The following is a 24304-nucleotide window of genomic DNA, read 5'->3' as shown; positions in this document are numbered from 1 at the left end:
CCCTTTTTGTTTCCTTTCCATCTTCTTTCCTTGTACTCCAGCTGCCTATAGGCATTTGGAAAGGGTACGAGGGGAGTGTCTTTTCTGTTTTAACTTGTGTCTGATGTCTCTGATTTGTTTGTGCTTTCTGCAAACTGGTCAGTTATTTGGATGTGTCAGTCTGCAAGGATTTATGCACTGATTTCCCCAAAGTCACACTGGGATCTGAGTTATTTCCAAACCCTTTATACGTCTGTTTCATCCATGTGTATAGTGCAGCAAACTGTTTATGCTTCCTCTTAAATTACTGTTATTAGGTATTCCAGGATTTGAACATGGTTGATGTGGACTCAAGGATGTGATGGCACTTTTAATGCAGCAGGAGAACATCTCTGACTAACTTGACTCCAAAGAAGAGCTGTGTAATGGGGCTTCTTTACATGCCCACACAAAACTCTTTTCCTAAATCTTTCCTTGAAGTCTCAGTAGTGCCCTGCTGAGTGAACCACTGTTCACCTAGCTCTGGTCTCTGTGCTATTTGCTTCGCTGCCACTACACTGGTGTTGCAATTTACCACCAAGTTCTTTGTTTTAAATTATGATTATGAATAGCTCTCCCACATGTACATCTTTGCAGCTGGTCTTTCTAGTCTGTTCCAAGTAAAGTTGTTTCAGCCAGGTAATAACTATTTCTTAAGGGATCAGTCTCTGCAGAGCTGCAGTTTTGCCAGGATAAGAGAGCTGTGTACCTGGGGGTGTTTAATGCCTTTTCTACATGAGCTAGTTAAACTGATAACATGTTTCAAACAGGTCACAGTGCTGCTGAATAATTCCCATAGCTAAGCCTAGATTCAGGTTCACATGACATAATTTGAAATGTTCTTAAGTTAATGATTTCATTTCCCAGAACCTCCGGTATAGCCAAAAGGAGGCAGAGATAGACCATCAAAAGTGACTCAGTGGCACCACTGAATGCTAAGAGGATTTGCAGTGACCATGTTTCTCAGCTGGCCATCTCACTTTGGTATATAAAATCAAGTGGGATGTCCTCAGCATCACTTCCTGCTGGTCTCAGCATCTGCTTGGGAAAGCTTTCTCTCCTTTCTCAGATATGGAAAGCTTACCCAACGGTCTCCCCGTAAAACTTGTGTTGTCGTTTCAGGAGGAAGATGAGATAAAGGCACTCAGATGGAGGCCACTTCCACCAGCTTCAAGAGGCTGAAGTTTGGGAAGCTGAAGGTGGTCCGTCGGCACCTGCTGCAGCAGTACGAGCAGCAGCCCTTCATCTCCTGCCTGGCTGGCTTCTACAGCTGCCGCTGGAAGCGCTACCAGCGCAAAAGGTCCGAGCCTGGGAAGTGCTGCTGCAGCGTGGTAAGCAGCTCAAAGCCAGCACAGACTTGGATTTCTGTACTGGGGCAGGGAGGTCTAAGCAGACAAGGGGTTGATGGCATGGAATCCCAGCCCATAATATCATTTGGAGTCCGCTGGGATCTGTTGGGTTGTTAGGTTTTGCTCTAAATGCTTGATGAATTGCTGCTTCTGTGGCAGGCTCAATTTGTCTAATAATAAACATGGAGTTTGCACCAACCTCTGCTGGCCAGTGAAACATCTCAAAGCCATAGAATCAAATGAAAGAAGTAACATTAAGGTTGGGTGGGCAGTAGGAATTGCAAAGAAGGTTGCTCTGCAGCACAATTTCCTCTCATGTGAGGTGGTTAAAATCCCATTCATTTGGGAAATAAGGAGTTTTCCCTGAGAACAAGTTGTGCAGAGTGTGCTTTTGAGGACATTTTCCTGGTTACAAGGGAAAGGATGGGAATTCCTCTCCATATTTACTTCAGTTAGAATTCCAACACCGGGCTACATATGTTTAGGGACAGCCTGCAAGTACCTGCCATTTGCTCTGATTGCTCTGGCTGGCCATAGCTCTGACTGCTTGTCCTTCCTCTTCCTCTCCAGCGGGAATGCATGTTTTTCCCATTGCTCGTTGCAGCTTTCTGCTTTTCTCTGGTCTTTCTGTACATGTGGGGTGAAGGTAAAAATGACTACAACAGCTTTGACTGGTAAGTAACACCTTTTCCTCCTCTCCCACCCCTTCAGCTGGTACTAGGATGACTGGGAAGGGATGAGCTCCCTCTGGAGCAGCTGTGGTACAACAGGGCGCTTTGGTAATGAAGCAAAGATTTGGCACCTTAAACTCTTGGTTACAGCATCCAAACTGAATGACCAGTGACTCTGGAGGTGCTGAGACTTGGCCTTTGCTTGGGTACAATTTTTAGGTGTAAGTGTGAATTTAGGAGAAAGGGGAGAACCATCGTCACAAAAATTGTGAATGGAAGGACTAAATAACTCTTAACTTCTCTGAGTGTTTCTTTTCCTCCTTCCCTTTCTCCCCCGTTCCATGTGAAGGAATATAGTGGCTGGAATCGGAGGCATTGCACCAGCCATCTCACTGAAAGAGAATTCCATGTTCCCAAATTCAAAAGTAAGAAATAATCATCAGGGATTTATGCACATCTTTTATTTCTATACTACGTAGGCAACATTTATGCAAATCTGGCCCCTAAAATTAAATTAAAGCTGCTCAAATATTATGGGAAGGAAAGGTATAATAAGGTGTTTTAGTCTGATGGTCAATGCAATCAGGAATTTTGGAAAGGAGGCTCTTAATCACTTTTGCATGTTACAGCGTAGGCTCTTCCTCTGCCTTTCTTTGTTTTATTGCTTAGAAAATTTCAGAATTTCAAGGAACAGGGCTGTTGGTAATCTCTACTCCAGGTGCTGATAAAAAGCATTTTATTGGTTTATTTTTAGGTATAACTATGGGAACATGGGCTACTGGTTTCTCTGGTCTCTTGTTATCCTGATTGTGGCTGCAGTCCTGTTTGCATACGTCTCACTGTTACTGGTAAGTAATGCTCCTTGTAAGCTGACCTTGATTTGTAGTCCTGAAAGGTGAACACAGGGGTGGCTTTAATGTGCCAGAACAGAGCTCAAGCTTGTCCTCCATATGATCCTTGGACAGTGAAAGTCAGGAGATGATGTGGAGCACAATGAGTGTATACAGCTCCCTGTAGCTACCCGCAAAGGACCAGGGTCAGCTCAGGAGTCTCTGAGCCAGATGTCGTTTCTGTGGTTTCTTTCAATGATATCCATTTGATAAATGTATACAGTTCCTCCTTGAACCCAAGGAAAGCTGACCCAGCAGTGTCTGGATTTAGATTTAGGGGGAACTAAAAATTGTAATTTTGGCAGCAGGGAAATATGAGCTCTGAGTCATGCAGCGGTGGTGATACGTCATCACAGCTGAGTTATTCTAATCCTGGATAAAAAGGTCTACTAGAGGAAGGAGAACAGAACTTTTTAACTTGACTGGCTCTGCTTTGCTGGATGATATTCTCCAGGTAGAGGCTATAGATGTGGTCAGAAAACACTGCTGAAGTTTATGCTGAAAGAGGTTCCTGAAATCTTCACTTTTCCAAATCCTTCCTGTGAAATTTTCTGATATGATGTCTGCTTTAGTTAGGGAAACATACCAACCCCAAAATTTTCCTTAAATTTCTACTTAGTCATCCTTTTTCTCTGTTCTTTCCCCTCATAAGAAAGCTCTCAAAAAAGACAGATTTGAACCTGTTTTTCCACCTTCTTCATCCAGAGCTATAGGCCAAGAATTCCCTTTGACTCCAGGCACTGGAGTTCACATCAGTTCCATGCCTGCTCTGACTTTCATTTGGAAATGCCAGGTGCTGAGGGTGAGGTTATGGCTCTGTCTCACCTTGGTGACCAAGACAACCAGCTTTTATCATCCATTCCTGCTGTTCTTACCCATTCTCTGATGTGTCATCATACAGTCAGTCTGTAAATTGCTCATGACAGGGAGCTCCTTTTGGCTTTGTCCATGCAGTACCTAGCATAATTGGTTTCCGGGGTCCTTTTTTCCTGATGAAGTACAAATAAATAGAACTTTTATTCTACTGCTAGCAATAAAAACCCCCAAGTGATAAATAGGACAGTTGCTTTTTCGTGCCCACAGCGATTAAGAGCATTGAAAGAGATGTGGATTGACTGAGCTCTGAAAGGGACTAACAACAGTAATTAACTACAAGGATTTGGTAACACCATGGTGGCTCATGGACTGTTATTCAGCAAAGCCTCCTTGCTTTCCCAAGGGCCATGGAGTGGTGTGGGTAGCTTGGTGGTGACAATACTACTTGGGACAACTCAGAGCTTTGCCAGAGATGCCCATGTGGCATGGATACACCTGAGATGGAGCCTCAGATGTTGTGGACCTGGAGTCAGCCTCAGGATCAGACTAACTCACCACAGCCCATGCTAGAAACCAGCTTTACAGGATTTCCTGGGCTTAGAGTCTGAAGACCCCTGTGTCAGCTTGGTCATGCTCCTTCTGGATCCAAATGTCAGCCAGTGTCCAAGAAGTGGATTTTCTTTGAGAATTTTCAGGTTTTTGTCACCATGAATATGATGTCTACAAGCTATCAGGGTAGGTGATGGGCAAAGTAAAGCCAGAAAGGAAGATGGAGGATATGAGGTGAAATTGGTGTCCTACATGGTTTACTTCAGTCCTGGTCTTACTTTTTATTATGTAACTGTGTCATCCTCTTCCTCTCAAGCCTCTCAGTTCTGTCTAATGATGCTAACAACATTTGCCTTCCTCAGAAGGGTGTGCTTGAATAAACCTGATAGAACACAAGTAGTCTGGATGGTATCAAACAACAGGAGAAACACTTGAGAGGTTCCTCTGCTCTGGGAAGGTCCATTTGCTTCCTGCTTTTATGAAGCTGTGAGGTGACCCAGCCAAAGCTGTTGGGTGTTTCTGAGGACACTTGTCCTGCTTGACAGCATCACCATGCCACCATGTCCTTTGTAGCAAGACTGCTGCATGCATCCATGTTAGAAAGTGGGTGCTGGGGGTATGAGGCTGCTACTTAAATGTTATTAGGTCTTGAGGGAAAAGGCAGCAAGAAAAGTTATCACTGCCACCACTTATGCTCCTGCTATCTGAAAACCTGAAGGGTATTGTAGCAGCCATGGCTGGGCAAAGCTCATCCTAGCAGGGCTCTTTCAGAGGAGGATGCTGCCAGGAATCCATCCCTCCCCCAGTGTTTGCAGAGCTTCCCTTTCACTGAAGGCTTTGATGGACCACCCAGCAAAACACTGGGAGCCTCATGGGCTGGTAAGAGCAACTCAGCCCACCCACATCTAAGTCATTCATTCAGCACAGGAACTATACAGTAGGTGGGTAGTTCTAATGCATTTCAGACAACTGATGGCCAAATAGGTTTCTGCCATGATGAATTACACCCCAAGTTCTGTTTGAACAGTGCTGGCTGGAGAGTACCTTCACCTAGGTGATGTTTTCTGGTGGTGTTTTGCATGAACAGCCCCTCACCAGAACACTGAACACCCTGATGCCCTTGCTGGAGCAGAAAGATTTGATGTCTACCAGTGGCTGGTCTGGTTTTGCTTGTGAAGACCACACCCTCTTTCTATTGATGGCACCCAGCTGGAACCTGCAAGCCTGCTTCTATGACCTCATTGTGACCCACTGAAGCATACAGACTTCTGCCCACCTGCCTCAAGTGGCTGAAGAAAATGCTGCACAAGAAAGCACTAACTGTCTGGACAAAGGTGCTCTCCATCCGCATGCATCATTGTCATTTGTTCACACAATCAATTTCAATTAATTCAATTGTTCAACCACTCAAGACAATTTTCTCATCCCCATTAGGGCTAAAAGGTTTAACTGAGGGGTCTAATGGCAGAACTGTTTATGCTCAGTGGAGAAGAAAAATCTTTTCTTGTTTAGTCTTTCGAACCCCAACAGATAACATTTGCCTCTCTGCAGTTCAACCATGTTTTTTCTAAGGGCTGTGAGGAGGTGGCTTGTGACTGTACAAAGTAAAGAGGTTCAGACGTGTTGTGGCCTCTTCATTCATAGATGGAGAGGACCTAAAATAGTACATTGACACTGAAATCCAAAATGTGACCTCAAAACTCCATCCCTAAGAGACTGGGGTACCAGACAAGTTCTGAGTTTTTGCCATGAAGTGAATGAATAGAAGGACCTGAATGCAGCTGGTGTGAACTTGTAAGTGAGCAGATATTTTAGGTGAGCCAAGGGTCTTAAGTGCCTGCTTGCATGTCCATGTAGTGTAGGTGCAGACCCTGCCCACACCTCACCAGAAATATTGAGATGATTACAAGGTAGTTCCCGTGCTGAAGTGGAGTGGTGTTCAGCATCTGCTCTCCACCTTTTGCAGAAAAACCTTGTGGTCAATGCAGCCACTCAGAAAGAGGGAGACAGAAATGAAATTCTCCTTGCAGTGCATCCATTTCTCTTGCCACTGGGAAGCATCCCTTAATCACCACTTTGCAGGTAGATGGTGGAGGGGAGGGGAGACACTTCCACACCTCATTTTACAGAGGAGAAGAATGCAAGAGTTGGAGGCTGTAAGATTCTGGGAGATTATGGGACTGGCAAGAGGGACCTTGACTCTAACCTTGGCAGTATTAGTCAGAAACCCACTGATCACCTAAGCCCTCTCTACTTGTATTAGACAACCCCAGAAAGTGTGTGGAAGCAATTTGGAATAGACAGACCAGTGAGAAGACACGAGGGAATATCATGAAACAGTATCAGTGGAGATTTAGGTTAAAAATTAGGGAAAGGTTTTTCACCCAGAGGATTGTTGGGCACTGGAACAGGCTCCCCAGGGAAGTAGTCATGTCTGAGTGCCCTGATTTCAAGAAGTATTTGGACTATGCTCTCAGGAACATGAGTACCTGACTCATGTTAGTACCTGACTCATGTTAGTTCACAAGCTGATTCAAGAATCGTGGTGTGATTCTTGATGTGATTTTGTGCAGGGCCAGAAGATGGACTTTGATGATCCTTGTGGGTCCCTTCTGGCTCAGAAAGTTCTAAAAATCTTTGGCTTCACTGTACACAAGGAGCAGGTCTTTGTGTAACATCACTAGCAGCAAAGGAGCAGAGTGGCTTTTTGCTCTCATTTTTTCACTCTGAAATAGCTTGTTTCAGTGGGGCTGATTAAAGATCTTCAGCAGTATTTCAGTTCTATCTCAACTGCTCCCAGGCTACTCCTCATGTACTGGGTGCATTTATTCCATTACAACGTGTCAAGAAGCCAACATGTCAAGAAGCATTTATATTCACTGCTGAGTTTATCATAGAATTATAAAATTATTTGTGTTGAAACGACCTTAAAGGTTATCTAATTCCCACCCCCATCATGGACGGGAATGTCTACCACTAGACCATGTTGCTCAAAGCTCCACCCAACCTGACTCGTATCTGCTTCAAATCAGCATGATCCTGGAAAGAGTCTGTTTATAGATGGATAGGAAACAACTTGCAGTTGAGTTTCAGGAGAGAAGACCCTCTTCTCCCAAATCTGTATATCTTGTTTTCATACAATCCCACTATCCTACAGTCTGCAGGGACTTGCATCATAAATGATCCTCCTCAGTGGAGCACTGATGTCTACTAACAGATACTTTTCTCTAAGCCCTGATACCAGGTGACACTTGTCCCAAAATCATCCTTTACAGTGGTTGGGAAGTTTCCCCAGACGTTTTGACTCCTGAGCATAGACCTGTGCATTTTCACAGCAGCAAAGTGAAGATTTGCTGCTGAAAGTGTTTCTTGGGGTGAAGTTAATCTCCAGAGTCACTGGTTACTTAGGTATGGAGCTATGTGAAGAAGCTCTGCATGAGAACCATGGGCTGACTCGCTTCATTCTTGGCTTGTTGGTGTTCAAGGCATCTTGGGTTGTCCTCTGTCCTGGCTGGGGTTTGCAGCATGCTTCACAAGAACCCTCCCCAAGGGCTCCAGCTTGCCATCAGGTGGAAGGGACATGCCAACCACCAAAAACTGGAGTCATTTGATCCCCAAGACACTTTCCTCTGAGACAGGTCTGAGATGTGCCTGTCTCTTACATTCCCTGTGATAAATGTGGAAAAATTGCCTTTTTTGCTGTCTGCTCTGGGGCATTTTTTATTCCCTGACTTCTCTCCCGTGGTCGATATGCCTCTAATCTCAATAAATGCGTAGAAAATAGTGAAGGTTAGTGCTGTATTGGTTTATGCAATAATAATTGACCCTGGCCATCTTCCTCTTTTAGAGTCTCTCCTCACAAAAAGTCATTGTAAGCAAGTACCCCAGAAAGCCCAATTATCTGTTACCTGGGAAAATGTCTTTGATGCTGAAGGGCAGTCTTGATATGTGCTTGCTCATTGCAGAAGCATTTTTACTGTAGCACTAAACTTTTCTCTCCATACGCCAGTCCTGCAAACATTGACATTGTGCAGGAAGACCTAGTGTAAGGTAACTTGCCAATGCCAAAATAATTCCAGAAGTGCCTCATGGGCACAGGTCACCAGCTTCCACCAGGATGCATACAATCTCTTCTTGATTTCCCAGGTCCTGGCGATGTGTTTGCTTGCAGAAGGTCAGCAGCTGTACCTGCACTGGAGTCACAAGGTGGGGAGAGTCAGGGCTTTCTGGTAACTCTAATCTATGCTTTTAATTGAGTCTGCAGTGTTTCTTTGCACAGAAAACCTCTTGGACTGTGGGAGAGAAGGAAGAGAGGGAAGAGGTTTATCTTATGAGAGTGAGATAGCCATGAAAATGATATCTCCACCTGAGCTGAAACTCCTTTTGCACTCAGTGGAGGGAAATGAATCCTCAAGGATGCAATTCATCCAGCTGGTCATAGGCCTCTAAATTAAGATGAGATGAATCACTCTCAAAAACCTTTTTTTTCCCCACTGACTCTAAAAGGTGTCTGCAGTGACTCATTCAGGTGAAGATGTCTATATTTGACTCATCTACATATGGTAACATGAAGTCAAAAGCAAGGTTTTCATGAGAAGCACTGCATGACTTTCTGGATCAGACCCCAGCAGCAGTGAAAAAAGTGTCTGCTCTCTCCACAGGAGGGAAAGATAAAGATGGCTTTTCCAAGGCATCCTGGTGCTTTATGCCTTTTGGTCTTTGGGTGGTTCCTTGGGACTGCTCAAGACCAGGCTGGATGGGGCCCTGAGAAATCTGATCTAGTGTATCCATGGCAGGGGGGCTGGAACTAGATGATCTTTAAAGTCCCTTCCAAATCAAACTGTTCTATAGTTCTTAATTCTATCCTAGGGTTTGGGAAATTCCTTTTGGAGTTTTGAAGAAACAGGAACAAATTATCAGGGACTTGTTGCTGTAAAATTATGGGTTATAATAATCTTCTTTAAGTAATTTTTGAGGCTATGTGAGGTATTTAAAAAGGTTTCTTTGTCCATGCGATTGCAAAGGCTGCAGGAGGAGGGAATAGCTGAACATGCTTGATCCTGTGCTTCTTCATTTAAATAATGGACACGGCATGATCTTTTTTATTGAAAAATGGGTTCCAGAAGAACCAGAAAGTTGTAGAACAATTTGTAAAAACCAACAAAACAAAAATTTTTAAAAAAGAATAATAACAAAAAAGAGGCATTCTTGGGTGCAAGGTATTAGGGATAGATTATTAAAGTATTGATCCTTAGAAAATCCCCTGAAGAATGGTTAGGGCCTTGGTGCAATTACCTTTAGTTGTCAGCAGAAAGATGATATACCAAGAAAGGTCTGCCATTACCACAGTGCTGGTACCAAACCTAATAAGAAGCTGAAGAATTGACTGAGACTCTGCCTCACCTTTTTGGTTAAAAAGTGAACCCTCATCTCCTAATTATGGGAGGGTTTGTTATTGCTGAAACCTGTTACAAGGCAGCTAATAGAACAAGAAAGTTGTTGTCCCTTCTGGGTGGATTTTGTCACTAATGAGTTTAGAAGTGTTGAATTCCATCTGTAGGTTAGGGATGTAAGCTGATCACCTAGGCTCCATCTTATCAATAGAGAGAGAGGCATATTCCATCATAATGCAAGCAGGAGTGGATCACCTCTGAAATTCCTCTTTCTCCACTGGTTACAGAGAGAATCCTGAGAGCTGAGTTAGTTGAGGTTGAGTACCCAACTCCTGGAATCAGCCCTGCCATACTGATAGCATCGTGGATTTGGTTTTAGACCCGTTGGATCTCTCTGTCTCTGAACTGGCACAGTCAATCTCAGGCATCCCAAACAATTTTTCCAGCTGCTTAAATTAGCCATGACTAGGATGGATGGCATGCCCTATGAAGAAATGCTGAAGCTGATTTATGTCTTCTTTGTGTCCCCCCAGATTGGTACTTTTGTCGTCCTGGGCTTCTCTACCGCATGCCTCTTTGCATTATCTATACTCTGGCGAGACCACCAGAAAACTGTCCGTCTGTCATTCCAGGTAAGGGGGTTAGGAGGTCTGTTTGAAAGAGCAGCTTGTTTATAGGAGTATTTTGTGACATTTCAAGCTATGTGATTTAACACGTCTCAGTTTGGAAAGATCTAGAAAGTTACAGCCCTTTTTTTCTTTCCCCTCCCCAGAAATGTAGGTGTACTGTTAAATTCCAGCTGCCCAGGGCAGGTAAATCAGAGCCCTTAGGCTGGTAGGTTTGCTGCAGCACGAACTTTCTCCCTCATCCCTCATCCCTCATCCCTCATCCCTCATCCCTCATCCCTCATCCCAATCTGCTGGTACAGCACAGTTTCAGTCTTTTGTGACTCGGGAAAGGTTAATCTCCTGAGGGCACTAGTGCACTGGGTTTTTGGGGAGCAGGTGGAGAACACTGGTTTCAGGTGGGACAAAATGCTGGATGCAGGAAGTCAGAGTTCATAGTTGCTGGCCTCCTCAACTCTCACCAGATCTGAAGGTGGAAGCAAGAGCTGTCCAGTTCTGTCCAGTGTTTGGGCATCCAGGTGCCCACTTGTATTGGGAAGGGGGAAGCATGTAGCCTTTGACTACACAGCTGCTTTGCAGGATCCAAACCACTCTACTGTTCTATGATTTTATGCTATTTGGGTCTGTTACCTCTCCCCTATGTGTCTTAGTGCCTGTGAAGGCTGGGAGAGCAATGCAAGTGGACTGGCAGAGGAATTGAAGATGTGGTGTTCGTAGGGAGTGGTTAATTGCACATTCCTGCTCTACAGTTCCCTAACCACTGGGTTGTGCACTGGCAAAGGTAATGAGAAACCATCAGCTTCTCCTCCCCCTGGCAGAAACCAGGGGATGTGGATGAGGAGAAGGAGACACAAATGCCTTTGGGTTCCCCAAAGATGCTGTTTATTTCGGGTGTCCATGTCCTTTGAGATGGCCTCCCATTGCTGTTCCCAAAGGATGTGAACCTCTTGTAGATACAGTGTCATGTGCATTAGCCCAGCAAATCTATCTCAGGTATTCTGGTCATCTCAGATGGCACCTCTGCTTGCACAACTGATCCTGCTGCTGGTCAGGAGATGTTGGTATTGGCTGTCTGGGGCAGACAGTGTCACGTTCAGTAACACATCCCAATGGCTGCTGCTTTCTTCAACCCTTCCAGCTTAGAGAATCGAGCATCAGGACTAAGAAATAGGAAAGGTTTACGTCTGGAGAGTTGGGTTTTTTCCTACCACATACCTTAATAACTGTCAGTTCTAGCTGGAATATTTGCCACAGGGTGCTGATGAGCATGAGAAAACAATGGACTGGTTTCTAGTTAAAATTTGCCTAGTTTTAGGAAAAATGTGTTAAACCAACAACCGTTCAGATTCTGTATTTCTGCTTGGTTTCCAACTCTATTCATGCATTCATGCTAAGCATAGAAGCGATTCTTGTTTTATGATATTCTTGTTTAATCTTTAGGATTAAAGAAATCACATCCATTAACGGTATCTGCCCAGCAATATTATCTAATATACCTGCTTCTATTATATCACAGTAGTTAGTTTCATACCACAGCTAGTAAATACCACATGTTATCACTCGGGTTTCTTGACATCAGTTTAATGTTTTACTGCAGCATGGTGTGGTGTGGAGATAGCTATTGCCTGGATGGGATGGGATTGGAGTTGTTTGTATTGGGTTAAACTGGAAGATGCTCACAGATTATGGCATGTCAGTAGTGGCAATCATGTTCTCATGGAGGAGGGCAGTTGTGTCCCCTTCAGCTGATTTAGGAGAAAGTAAAGTGAGGAGCACTCCTTAGGCTGGGACACACTCCTCCCTGGCCTGGGCAGGGGCACATGTCTCTCTGATTCCCGAGGTGTTTGGTGGATCCAGCACAGGTGAGGGAGAGTGATTAACTGCCGGTATCTGCATCAGGAGCCCATCCAGGTGTAAGGACTGTAGCTCTGATGGGGATTGTTTTTCTCTGTCTCCACAGTTCATCCTTTGACTAAAATCCTTTTTTTCTCCTTGCCAGGTCACAGCTCCTTACCTCCACATAGGGGCAATTGCCATCATGGTGCTTCTTGCCTGGCCTGTGGCTTTTCATGCCACCAGAGCAGATAAGAAAGGTACGGCAGCTCTGGTTCCTGCTTCCAGTATGATAAAAGTTATATACAAGCATGGGAAAAGAGGCATGCAGGAGCCCTTCCCTCCCACACTTGCACGCCAGCTGGAGGAGACTTTCAAATTCTGCATCTCTCAGGGAAAATAGCAGGGCTGGGGCTTGGGCTGTGCACTGCCCTGTTACTGTCCCAGTGTGTTTGCATGTCACCTTGCAGTGTTTTGCTCTCTACTGAGGCAGTGATCTGTGTGGAGGCAGAGGAGACTAGCAGAAGCACCCATGTTCTGAGTCATGAGTGAAAATTTGTTTGGCCCTCTGCAGGAGAAAGCAGCCAGTGGCAGCTCCCTTGGCTGATTTTTGCTTATACAGAAGGGATCTCCAGTACAGTCAGACAAACCACTTCAGACTAGCATATCCCAGGCCAGCTGGGATAGGGAAAAGATCTTTTTGATCGGTTCCTAGTGTTATCTCATGGCACATTCCTGCCCACCTCTAGGAAGAATGACCAAATATTGTAAGGATAAAGCCAGATGCCAGGAAAAACTGCAGAAAAACCTGACTGGGAGTGGTTTTTTTTCTCCTACTGTTTCTCCATATAGCCAAAAATATCTGCCTGATCCCCATCTTCAGATATTGGTTTGCTATAACAACCACAGACAGAATGGACTGGTGAAAACATTTTTTTTTTCCCGTCCAAGACTTTTCCTGTTGAACTGCAGCTGGGAAGGTTGGGGGAGAATACACAGGGACCCTGGACATTATATACCACCCTGCCTGAGCTGCTCCTAGCTTAGTACATCATCATCTTAGTGCATGCCCAAATTCCTTCAGAGCCACTGGCACAGAGGATGGTGGTACCCAATCAAGAAAGAGGTGTTGGTGCATAGGTGCTCATTTCTCAGAAGTGTTTTGGTCCCTGAGGACTCCTGGGGCTCCTGGGCAATGTGTCAACAGACTCCGGAGAAAACTGTAGATAATGAGTTGGCAAGTTTCTGAGGTGCAATATCCATGCTCTCAGGGTCTGTAGGATTATCTAGATCACACACAGAAAGTCACTACCAACCATCTGATGAACCAGGGAAGTATTCAAGTAAGGAGATGCAACATAGTTGAAAGAGAAGTAGCTACGCTTCTTCATTGGGAATGAAACTTGAAAATGGTGCTTGTTCGCAACTGAGTAAGAAAAAATTAGCATCCTTCTGCTGAGGATTGTTTTTCTGCATATGGAGGAGATTTCATTGCATCATGTTTAAAGAAAAAAAGAAATAAAGCCATGTCTTGCTGTCAGGCATAGTGAGATATAATTAAAGCTTAAAACCTGCAGTCCTGACTTAGTCTGCATCCTTGCTTTCACCAGTTTGTTTTCCTGGGTTGCATTGTTTGGAGAGAAAGTGAAAATTAGGGGAAGAAGGAAAGGAAAAAGGGATGGGACAAAGCCCAAAAGCTACTTAGATGGAGGATTGGATTAAAAGTTAAGTGGCAAGGCAGACTCGTATGTTCTGATGTGGATTAACTCTAGCCTTCCTCCTTCAAATTCTTTCAGTTACTCAGATGATAATTGTTGGTCCATACCTGGCTATGCTTCTCTTTCTTTTCTTGATACCTCTGGGGATGTACTCTCCTTGCATCAGAGAGATGGGAACACTTGGACCAAAGCCAGCCCTCATTGGACACCGTGGAGCACCAATGGTGGGTCTAAAGAAGTTATGTCATTTCTTCATCCTGTCTCTTGCTACTTTCTTCATCATCTTTTGCTCTTTCTTTCTTTATTTTTTTTTTTCCCCATGAAATCTGCGGAGGGTGGGAAACATTTCTGGTCATTGGGACTGTGTGCCAAAGGCATCACTGCACGGGTTGGCTTACAAGCAAAACAATGTTCCTGAGGGACAAGACCAGGTTGGAGGGGGCCCTGAGCAACCTGGACTAGTAGAAGGTGTCTCTGCTCTGACAGGGGAATAGGAATAGGGTGATCTTCAAGGCCCATTCCAACCTAAATCATTCTATGATTCTGTTATTCTTCTACACAATGGGCTTGGCTAAATTGGAAGAAAACAAACAGTAGACTTTAGCAACATAATGACGCTCCCTTAATAAAAAACAGAGATGTTACAAAGAGGCAGAAAGTATTTGCAGAGTCCTCCAAAGTGTGTTTGAAAATTATCTGCTCATGTGCCTTTTTTTTCAGCTGGCACCAGAAAACACTGAGATGTCATTTCTGAAGACAATTGAGCATGGTGGGGATGGGCTGGAGACAGATGTCGCCATAAGGTGAGGGCAAAACCTCGCATCCCACAGGATATACACTGGTTCTTCTAAGAGCTGGAGACGTGCAGCTCCAGGCAGTTGGGTTTTACTGATGGCTGGGACAGGCTCCCTCAGCTGCCATGTGATGACAGGGGCTGTAGGGCATGGTTGTTCTCAGGCAAGTCAATAAGCTGCAGCTTATTGATTTAACAGTCGTTATTTCTACAGTGTGTTTTAAATGCCTGGCAGAGTATAAAAACAAGCCCCTAATCTAGCCTGACTTCCAGGTCACAGTGAGGGTTACATCAGGTCTACAAAGCAACAGATCTTTAATTGCCTTTGGTGAACCCATTGCCGTGAAATGCTAACATTCTGTGCAGGATGAGCTGCTCACAGGCACTGAATGAGAAAAACACTAACATTTGGACATTCTACTAAACTAGACCTTTCTATAAAAGAAAATTTTGTGTTTCTGTCACTATCCATCCAGAATTCAGTCCTCTGAAAGCCACAGAAACACTTTGATGTCAGCAAAAAGAGATTTCAACTATAAGTTACAAACCATTTTTGAGGGAGTGGGCAGGCAAAAAGGTCACCTCCTTCACGTTGCCCCTAGGGAAACTGAGACACAGACAAGCATGACTTCTGTGAGACCTCCTAGAAGTATTTAAGCTGGAAACAACTTGGTGTCGTGAGCCTCAGCATTCCTCCATATTGCACATTCTGCAAAGAACTGCTGTACTCTGCTGCATTCACAGTGCATGTTCTTCTGACCTGGCTTGAGTCTGCTCATGCTGTGAATGAACCTGCTCCCCAGGTGACCTGAACTCTTGCTCTCTGGCAGCTATGATGGGGTTCCTTTCCTCATGCATGACGACACCTTGAGAAGGACAACTAACATTGCAGAGGTGTACCCTAAAGATGCTGATAAAGCTGCTTCGTTCTTCTCCTGGGATGCCCTGCGGAAATTGAACGCTGGAACGTGGTTCCTTAAGGTAAGCATCACGAAGGGCTAGAAGCACTCAAGGTTAGTTGGATTGGACTCTTGGCAACCTGATCCAGTTGGACACATCCTTGCTTATTCCAAGGGGCTTGGACTAGATGAGCTTTAAGAGTGTCTTCCAGTGCAAACTTTTCTATGATTTCATGACTATCACCAACTGGATGTCAAAGAGACACCAGCTGTCTGTTATTTAACAGCATCAGTGTTAGAAGAGGAACTGCTAGTTGAATCAAAACTCAAATAAGTCAGTGTAAATCCATCAATTTGGGTCTCTTTGCTTTGTCCAGTTTGCCTTCAGGCTAAGGAGACCTGTAACAATTGGCTGGTGGGTGTTCTTGTGTCACCTTATCAAGGCAGCAGCAGAGCTCATGGGCTGGGAGAAGAAGAAAAGAGCTACTTGTGCAATGTGCTGTTTATAATATTCAGAGCTAACAAGGTGGGACAGAGAAGCACAGAGGAACTAGCTTTGAACCATGCAATTTAGGTCCCAGAAGCAATAGCCTCACACCCTGGGTTTGCTTCCCCCATTTCTTATGTAGAAGAAATAAGCAAAATAAAATATCCCCATCTGTCAAAGACTGACATAAAACTTTTTCCCTCTCAGAGATACAGCTGACTCCCAGAGCAAACTACCTGATTGATTTCCTTTTTTTTTTTATATCTGTTTATTTCTAGAACAAGCCCTTTGTAGGGATGGGCTCCCTGTCAAAGGCAGATCAAAAGCAGGCAATGAATCAGTCCATTTACACGCTAAGTAGTTTTTTGCGCCTCGCAGACAGTCACAATAAACTTGTGATATTTGATCTCTACCGCCCTCCAGAGAAACATCCTTACAGGAACTTGTGGCTCCGCAAAGTCCTGGACGTCATCCTCAAAGAGGCGAAGATTAAACGCCATCTGGTAGGGTGGCCTCACTCCACATCCCTTTTTCTTGCTCTCCTCATTGGGATTTTGGGGCATTCTCTGCATGATTTGACCTGCATAAAAGTGGCCCGTTGCATTTCACTTGATTAAAATGCCGTCATTTGGATGTGTTATGTTCCTAATATTAGTTCCTCAGAAGGTTCACAATGGTGTAATCCTTCAGCAGCGCAGGAAAAAAGGCAGTGTATATACCAGCTGGTGCCTTTGCCCCTAAACAGCACCCCTTCATGGATATAATAATTGTCCGTCTATTCCCTGCTACCCATGCTTGTTTTATATATTGCATAAAAATTCCTGCCTTAAAATAAATTGTGAGTCTTCATTGCCTTCCTCCCCATGGCAGTGGATGAATGCTAAACTCATGGGAATCAGGTTATGTACCCATTGATGTCTGGGGAGTTATGCTGATCTGTATCTGCTGAAGATCTTTTCTTCCGTGCTGGAAGAATGGTAGAACAGAATATTTTTGGTTGCCTTTTCCATAAACCAAAGCTGTATTTTCATTCATTTTCAACACTGAGTCTTTTGTTGGGCTGTGCGAAACGTACTCGTTGATTTCCAGTGGATAAGCAAGGAAAGGAACAGAGGACACTTATTTCTTGATAAAAGGGACTTGCAAGTTGCATCTGAATATTATCTGATCATTGGGAGAAACATTGGAGAAAATTTGACAGGCTGGGTTAAGTCCCTCAAGATGTTATCTTTACTGGGCTTGTGTGAACAGCGGGGCATATCAGGGGCACAAATTCTTCTGCTGAGAATTCACTGGTTCCTCTTGCTGCCTGCAGGTCCTGTGGCTGCATAACAGCGTGAGGTCCTTTGTTCAGTCTGTTGCTCCAGGGTTTCAGCACACAATGGGCAGAATGGCACCAATAGAAGACCTGTTAAAGCACAATATTGTCAAACTCAATCTGGTCTACACCGACATGTCCAGTGAAGATATCCGGTAGGTTTCAGCCCCAGGTACAATCTTTGGGGTGCATCTGGACTATGTTTGCCTTGTGCATAGGGCAATGTCTCCCTCCAGTGACCAGTTCCAGGGACTATAATGTTTTGGGAATAGGTGGTTCAGATCAAGTAGCGTCCCTGATGTATTTTAGGGATGACAGGCTGCAGTTCACTCCTACTGTTTATTAAGAGGTGGCACATGTAATTAAATCCAGCTGTCCTCAATTCCATACTGACCAGGATCTGAGGATCTTCTGGTAGGAACAACACAGCTGTATCCCGATTTTTTCTCTTTTTATTTGTGCCATCCCCAGCCCCACCAACCCCGAATCAAGGGGAATGAACAACTCTTTACCCTCCCATGGCTCTTCCACAAACACCAGTGGGAGGGCATAATGCTGTGGTGAGAGACCATCACCTTCTGGTAGCCAGTTTTCTGGAGGCATCATTTTTTGTCTTTTACTCTGTTGCATGTGACACACTGAAAATGCCACTTCTATTATGAAAGGCTCCACATTCATTGTAGGAGTTCTCAAAATGCTACTTTCACATGGCAAAATGTGGCAAAACAAATCACCAAAAAAACCCCAGCTTTACCTGTCCAGCTCTCCTTTTGTAAATAGCATTTTTTGCTTTTTCCATGCACAAAACCACTGAAGTCTAGTTGAAATGAAAAATAAATGAAAAGCTTTAATCCTTTGGACAAGAGTAATGTTCATGTTTTCTCAATTATAATTGTCACAGGATGTAAAATCATAGAATCACAGAACAGTTTGTGTTGTAAGAGACTTTTCAGCACTGTCTACTTACAACCTCCCTGCCATGGGCAGGAAAGCTCCCAGCAGACCTGGCCTTGAACACCTCCAGAGATGGGGAGTCCACAACCTTTCTGGGCAGTCTGCACCAGTGTCTCAACCACCCCCACAGTTAAGAATATTTTCCTAATGCCTGATCTAATCCTTGCCCCCTTCAGTTTAAGGCCATGTCCCCTTGTCCTGTCACTCAATGCCCTTGTAAAAAGTCCCTCTCCAGCTCTCTTGTAGCCCATCTCAGTACTGGAAGGTGCTCTAAGTTCTCCTCAGAGCCCTCTTTTCTCCAAGCTGAAAGGCTGTACAAAATCATAGGCAGATCCATTTGGGTAAACCTTGGATAGTTCCTAGGTAGATTTATAAATGCTTATATTGATGACACCTTACATTATACAAAGAATGAACTTACTTCATATTGAGTTTAATAGCTCTTAATAACTTGAAAAGTTATGTGTTGATGGAGCGACCATAACAAGTTTAGGTGGCCAGCTTCGAAGGTTAGCTCAGCTGGTTTGTCCATCTCAGGTGCTCTAACCCACACCAACATTGTGGGTTCACTCCCTACCTGAGCCATTAACTGAAGAGTTGGACTCTGTGGCCTTCTGTGTCCCTTCCAGCTCAGGCTATTGTGTGCTTCTGTGGTGGTATGGAGCACACTGTGGGAAGATTATGGAATAACATGAATGCTGTATGTTTAAAAGATCTCTATGACCTTCAAGGCCAACCATTATCCCAGCACTGCCTAACCCACCACTAAACCATGTCCCCAAGTGCCACATCCACATGTTTTAAGTAGCTCCAGAGATGATGATTTCAGCGCTTCCCTGGGCAGCTGATTCCAAAGCTTGATAACACTTGCCATTAAGAATTTTTTTCCTAATATCCAACTAAAGCTTCCCTGGTGAAACTTGCATCCATTTCTTCTTGTTCTATTGCTTGAAGATCTTCCGTGCTGAAAGAATGGTAGAACAGAATATTTTGGTTCCCTTTTGAAGAAAGAGACTGGCCCCCACCTGGCCACAGCCTCCTTTACAAACACATTTCTACATTGATTCATATGCCAGAAGGATTAGAAAGGTTTTGACCTTTTGGGCATTTTATCTGCATTTGTTTCCAGCTGTTCAGCTATTCTGTATTGACCAATTGTTAATGATTAATTATTGGCTGGTTGGCTTTCCTTTATGTTCCTTATCTAGGTCCCAAAGTAAGCACTCCCTACAGAAGATTACAACCATTTCCCATGATCTTCCCGAATCTCCTTGAGTAAGCCCGAAGGAAGTGCTAATCTCCTTGCTCAATGAAGGTTGTTGCCTTTTGGTCTTTTAAAGGAAATATGCCGCGGCAAACATCACCACCAACTTCTATGTGGTCAACGAGCCATGGCTCTATTCCCTGGCATGGTGCTCTGGGGCACACTCTGTGACCACCAATGCCGTCCACTTGCTGAAGGATCTCAGCCAGCCACTCTTCCTCATGGTAAGTGGAAGTCTTCTCTGTCTTGGGGGTGGGAAATAGGGTTGGCATGTTCATGATTACCTCTGGAGATGATGGGCCAGTTCCCACATGGATAAAGCACCGTTTAAGGGTCCTTTGAATAAGAAGGACCTGAGTTGAAACCTGGTTTACCTGGAACCTCAGAGCCACTACAGGTTTTGCCATACCCTTCTCTCTTCTCCTGGCTCAGAATGAAGCATCCTACTTGTTTGGATTATCGCCTTAGGCCTTGAGATAAGGGAAAAAAGTCATATTGAGACTTGTGCAGGAAGAAAGGAAGGGCCTTCAGGGCACAAGTTGATGAATGAGGATTTCAATTTCTGAGCTTTTGAAGCACCTTACTGATGCCAGCAGTTACTCTTTTTCCAGAGCATCGCACTGCCCTTGTCAAACTTGGTGGTCTTCTGCAAGTCCAAGAGAAACAGCCACAGAAATAACCCTTCCTTCTGGGAGGAATTTTCACATAATTTCTCTGTTTGTTATTCTGCCTTGGACAGCCTGTAGGATCAAGAAGCACCTGGGGCATTGGTCCCACCAGAGTCCCTTTAAGGGCTTTAAACAGTTGGCTTCAGTCTTGAATTAGATTTTACAATGCTCTCCTCCAGAGAAGGGCAGTGTTTCAGTCCATTCTAAGTTTGGGTGGAGGTCCAGTGTAAGAATGATCTTCCCACTTAAAGTGGGAGCTGCCCCAGGCTCTCTGTGGTGTTCAGTAAAGGGGAGTTTTGCCAGAGAAAATGAGATGCCACCAGTTGATGTTATATTTGGGGTGAAGCTGAGAAGTGCAAGACCTGCCTTACAAACAAGAGGTGATATTACAGACAAGGTGTTGTGAATCTTGGTTACACAACAGACCTGCTTGTATGAGGGAGAATGATTTGGCACCAACACCCAGTGCTGAGTGGCCACTCTGAAATGCCACCAAGTGCTTTAAACACCCAAGGGATGTTACTGCAGATGCAAATCAGGCAGCTGAACAGCCATGTTCAATCAGGAGGAAAGAGCTTGAGTAATGTATTTTGCAAATCTCGTGGTCCTTAGTGGTGGACACAACCTCTGTTTTTTTCTTCCAGACTCCACAGCAGTACAGCATCATGTGGATCCTGACAGATCTGACCTCTGCATTCCTCATCTCACTCATCTTTGTTGTGCACTGGTAACTACCAAGTTGTTAATGGCCTGTTAAAAGATCCTAACCTGATCTTTTGCTCCAGGTGGAGGGAAGGAGGAATGCTTTCAGGTGACCTGAAAGGTTAAAACTACACTTGAGTACACTTTCCCTTTCCCTTTCCCTTTCCCTTTCCCTTTCCCTTTCCCTTTCCCTTTCCCTTTCCCTTTCCCTTTCCCTTTTCCTTCTGGAAAGGGAAGAAAAACCCAAAAGTCTCCCAAAACTCCTCTGTTTCTCCTGTTTGCTCTCATTTTCTCTTTTCATTTTGGCAACTTAGACATGGTTTGCCCTCAGGATTCAGTGGAGAGCTGGTAGATTTATAGTACCAACATAAACCAATTATCAAAGCTGGTGGGCTGAGAAAGGAACTGCTTTTTCTCTTATTACTATTTGACAGTGTTCCATTGGACTGATTTGTTAGGACAGCTCTCAGTGTTAAAATTTGAGCATCCCATGTCTCCCTGCACATGCCAGAGCCCCACAGGAAATCCATCCTCCCACACAAAAATGTCTGACCATGTCACAGACACCACATTTTGCTTCCTTCCACTCTGTCAAAGATTATTGGGAAATCTGGAGTTCATGGAGCAGGCTCAGCCCAGCTGGTCATGTTTGGCTGCTGGATGTTCTGCTCTGCCCCAGTTGTATGAGGAACGTGCCTGTGCTCTCATCTCAGTGGTGCCCAAGGAAAGCAGGATGTGCTGGGCTCAGCTCTCCAGCTGGCTGGCTGCAGGTGGGTGGGAGGGAGGATCAGAGCAGCCAGCCCAGGGGAGTGTTCTTGCAGGGTGCTGGCAGTGCAATGATGCTGCTGGTGGCAACAAGCAGAAAGTTTGGGAAGCCCCTGAGCGAGCACTCTGGGCTGCTGTTAACTGTGACTTGCTTTGGCATAGGAAAAGATTGGAGTGCTAATATTGCTCTGGGATGGTGAGAAAATGAATTAGTAGCAGTTTGGCAGTTCTGAACTAGCAGCTGTATGGACATTATTGCTGGGCATCCAGGCTTTATCCAAGGCAAGGGGGTTCCTTCCTTTCCTTCCCCTCGTACCCTGCTCTGCTCTCCTCAAGTCCTGCTTTCCCCTTGTTTTCAAGGCTACGGGTTTCAGGGTGGTACACAATCACCCCTGTAAAGCATCACCACCTCCATCAGACCTTCCTATGTCCAATTCCTCCAGGATCATGTTCATGTTGTGTGCATTTCCCAAGCAAGGGCATCCCCAGCCCTCCTGGGACCAAAGGGCCATTAGCAGTGCTTCAGTGCCCGGTGTGGTCTTGTCAGGTTTATGAACACACCAAATTCAGTTTTCTAATTTCTCTGGCTGCTTTAGAACCAGTGTCTGTAAACATTTTGGAGGTTTTGGAGCTCTTAAATCTTGCTTAGAAAACAAGGCTTAATCAGAAAGTTGCCTTCAAATGCTGCTGCACACATGAAGTGTGGATGCTTAGACATCAGTCATGCACTTGAGTCCTTTCTCAGTAAGAACCTGAGAAAATCCCAAAATACCTGCCCTCACAAAGTAGGGAAATGCTGTCCAAGGCAGCAGGGGGCTGTGAGGAACACCACAGCAGGCAGTGGCCTGACCCAGGTGCTTTGCTCCATGCAGGTGGAGAGAGAAGAATTTCTCCTGCTGTCCTGCCGAGGACAGTAACTCGATGATAGAGAATGGTGGCTCCTACAACAAGTTCAAGACAGGTGAGCAGGGCAAGGAGAGCAGCTGCATCCTGCTCAGGGTGGTCTCTGTGGGAGTACCGAGATCCTGATGGGTGGGTTGGTGACGGGTGTCCACACTTCAGGAAGGTTATGAGGAAGGATGCAGTCTGGGTTATCTCAGCCCCAGACCCCGTAGCAGCTCAATCCAATTGGCCCAGCTTCAAGCAGAGGCTGGGGCAGACACCTCCAGATGTCCCCTCCAATACTCATTACTCTGCAATGCTGTGAAAAGAGACTCTGGAGGCACCGAGAACTCTTGGTTCTGCCAGGCAGGATGGGGTTGGCTGAGGACCCTCCCACACACCCCATTTCTGCACCCATGGAGCTCTCATCCGGACAAAATGACCCAACATGGGCTGCACGCATTTTCAAACAGGTTCTGTTTGCTCACGGTGCCTGTCAGAACAGATGCAGATGTTTGGTAGCTCACTGTGTGTCTCCTTTTCCAGAGCTCAGCAACATGCCTGCCGTCCTGGCCTGACATGGGCAGAGAGGGGACACGGACCTGCCATCTCCATGAGGCTGGGGAGACCAGCTGGTGGGGCTCAGATCTGCCTGGTGAGGAGGAGCCATTTGCCTCCATGGCCCTGCTGGAGATGAGCACTACCCTTCCTCCCCTACAGCTTTTCTCACATTCCCATGCCTGTCAGGGATCCTTGGGGTGCAGGAGAGCGCAGATGGAGTTGCAGCCATGAAGAAACTGTGCGTTATGGTGAGATGCAGCAACCACATGGGAGCCCCCATTGACCCGAGACCGCTGGCATCCCACAGGGCAATCACTCCTGCTGTGCATAAGCCCTGTTTCCACACATGCTGCAAACATCTGAGCATCCTCCAGACCTGCTCGTTCTCAGGTGCCCGGATTTCTCATCTCAGACCAGCCTCTTCTCCACACACTACCTCCCATCCTCTGCCCTTGCAGGTGTCCTCCATCCCCAGGAGCACGCTGTCCCCACCACCATGGTCAGGTGCTGCTGGCTGGCTCATTACAATCCATACCTTTCTACAACAGAGGCAGGGGCAACTTTGGTTTTCCTTTTCCCCACTCTTGCCCTGCCACAGAGCCTAACCGGACAATCTCCTCCCCTTGTCTGTGGGCGAGGGCATGTGGGGGCTGAAGGACTTTTTGGTGTCTTGGCCATGAAGCTACTGGGACTATGACCTGTATGAACCACTTTTCTTCAGAAGGATGGAGCTGTGTGTGAATTGTTTCCACCAAGTGTTTGCTTTTCCCTTGGGAAGGTCTGTACACCTGTACTATAGCCTGGGATTTATTCCAATTTTCATTTCTCCCAGTGGCTGCTGGCACACAGTGGGGAGGGGGCCTATGCTCTGTAAGGGAGATGTAAACATCTCTCAGGTTTAAGCCATATCTTTCTACTTGAAGAGATAATAAGAAAATGTTTTTTGTAAATTGCAAGTGATGTTTTAAATACATTTTATCTCTCCTATCCTGTTTTGTTCTTATTTCAGCAAACTGGGAAGGGGAAAGAATACAGTGGTCTTTACCTGATCTAGACTATAGACATTTCTTATACATAAGCCTTTTGTTAAATGAAGTGATCACAAGTGAGAAGGCAGCATTAAGTTTCAGAGTTATCTGTGCTGAGAA

General features: G+C 45.2%; 1 protein-coding gene across 1 annotated transcript; it reads left to right on the top strand.

The window, feature by feature from the left end:
• Positions 1-1166: 1166 nt before the first annotated feature.
• Positions 1167-23173, top strand: GDPD4 (glycerophosphodiester phosphodiesterase domain containing 4; the record flags this gene model as incomplete). The annotated part of the gene is made up of 15 exons (XM_084224674.1): positions 1167-1349; positions 1938-2041; positions 2793-2886; positions 8440-8499; positions 10220-10318; positions 12312-12405; positions 13942-14087; positions 14584-14666; positions 15487-15637; positions 16321-16545; positions 17358-17515; positions 19655-19802; positions 20891-20973; positions 22586-22674; positions 23142-23173. The coding sequence occupies 15 exons, from the start codon at positions 1167-1169 to the stop codon at positions 23171-23173; spliced, it is 1749 nt and encodes a 582-aa protein (XP_084080800.1).
• Positions 23174-24304: the final 1131 nt, after the last annotated feature.

This window comes from Fringilla coelebs, assembly GCF_963513975.1.
Source record: "Fringilla coelebs genome assembly, chromosome: 2".
Classification (NCBI taxonomy): Eukaryota; Metazoa; Chordata; class Aves; order Passeriformes; family Fringillidae; genus Fringilla; species Fringilla coelebs.
Note: the sequence above shows the minus strand (reverse complement) of the source record. Positions and strands in the feature narration are given on the sequence as shown.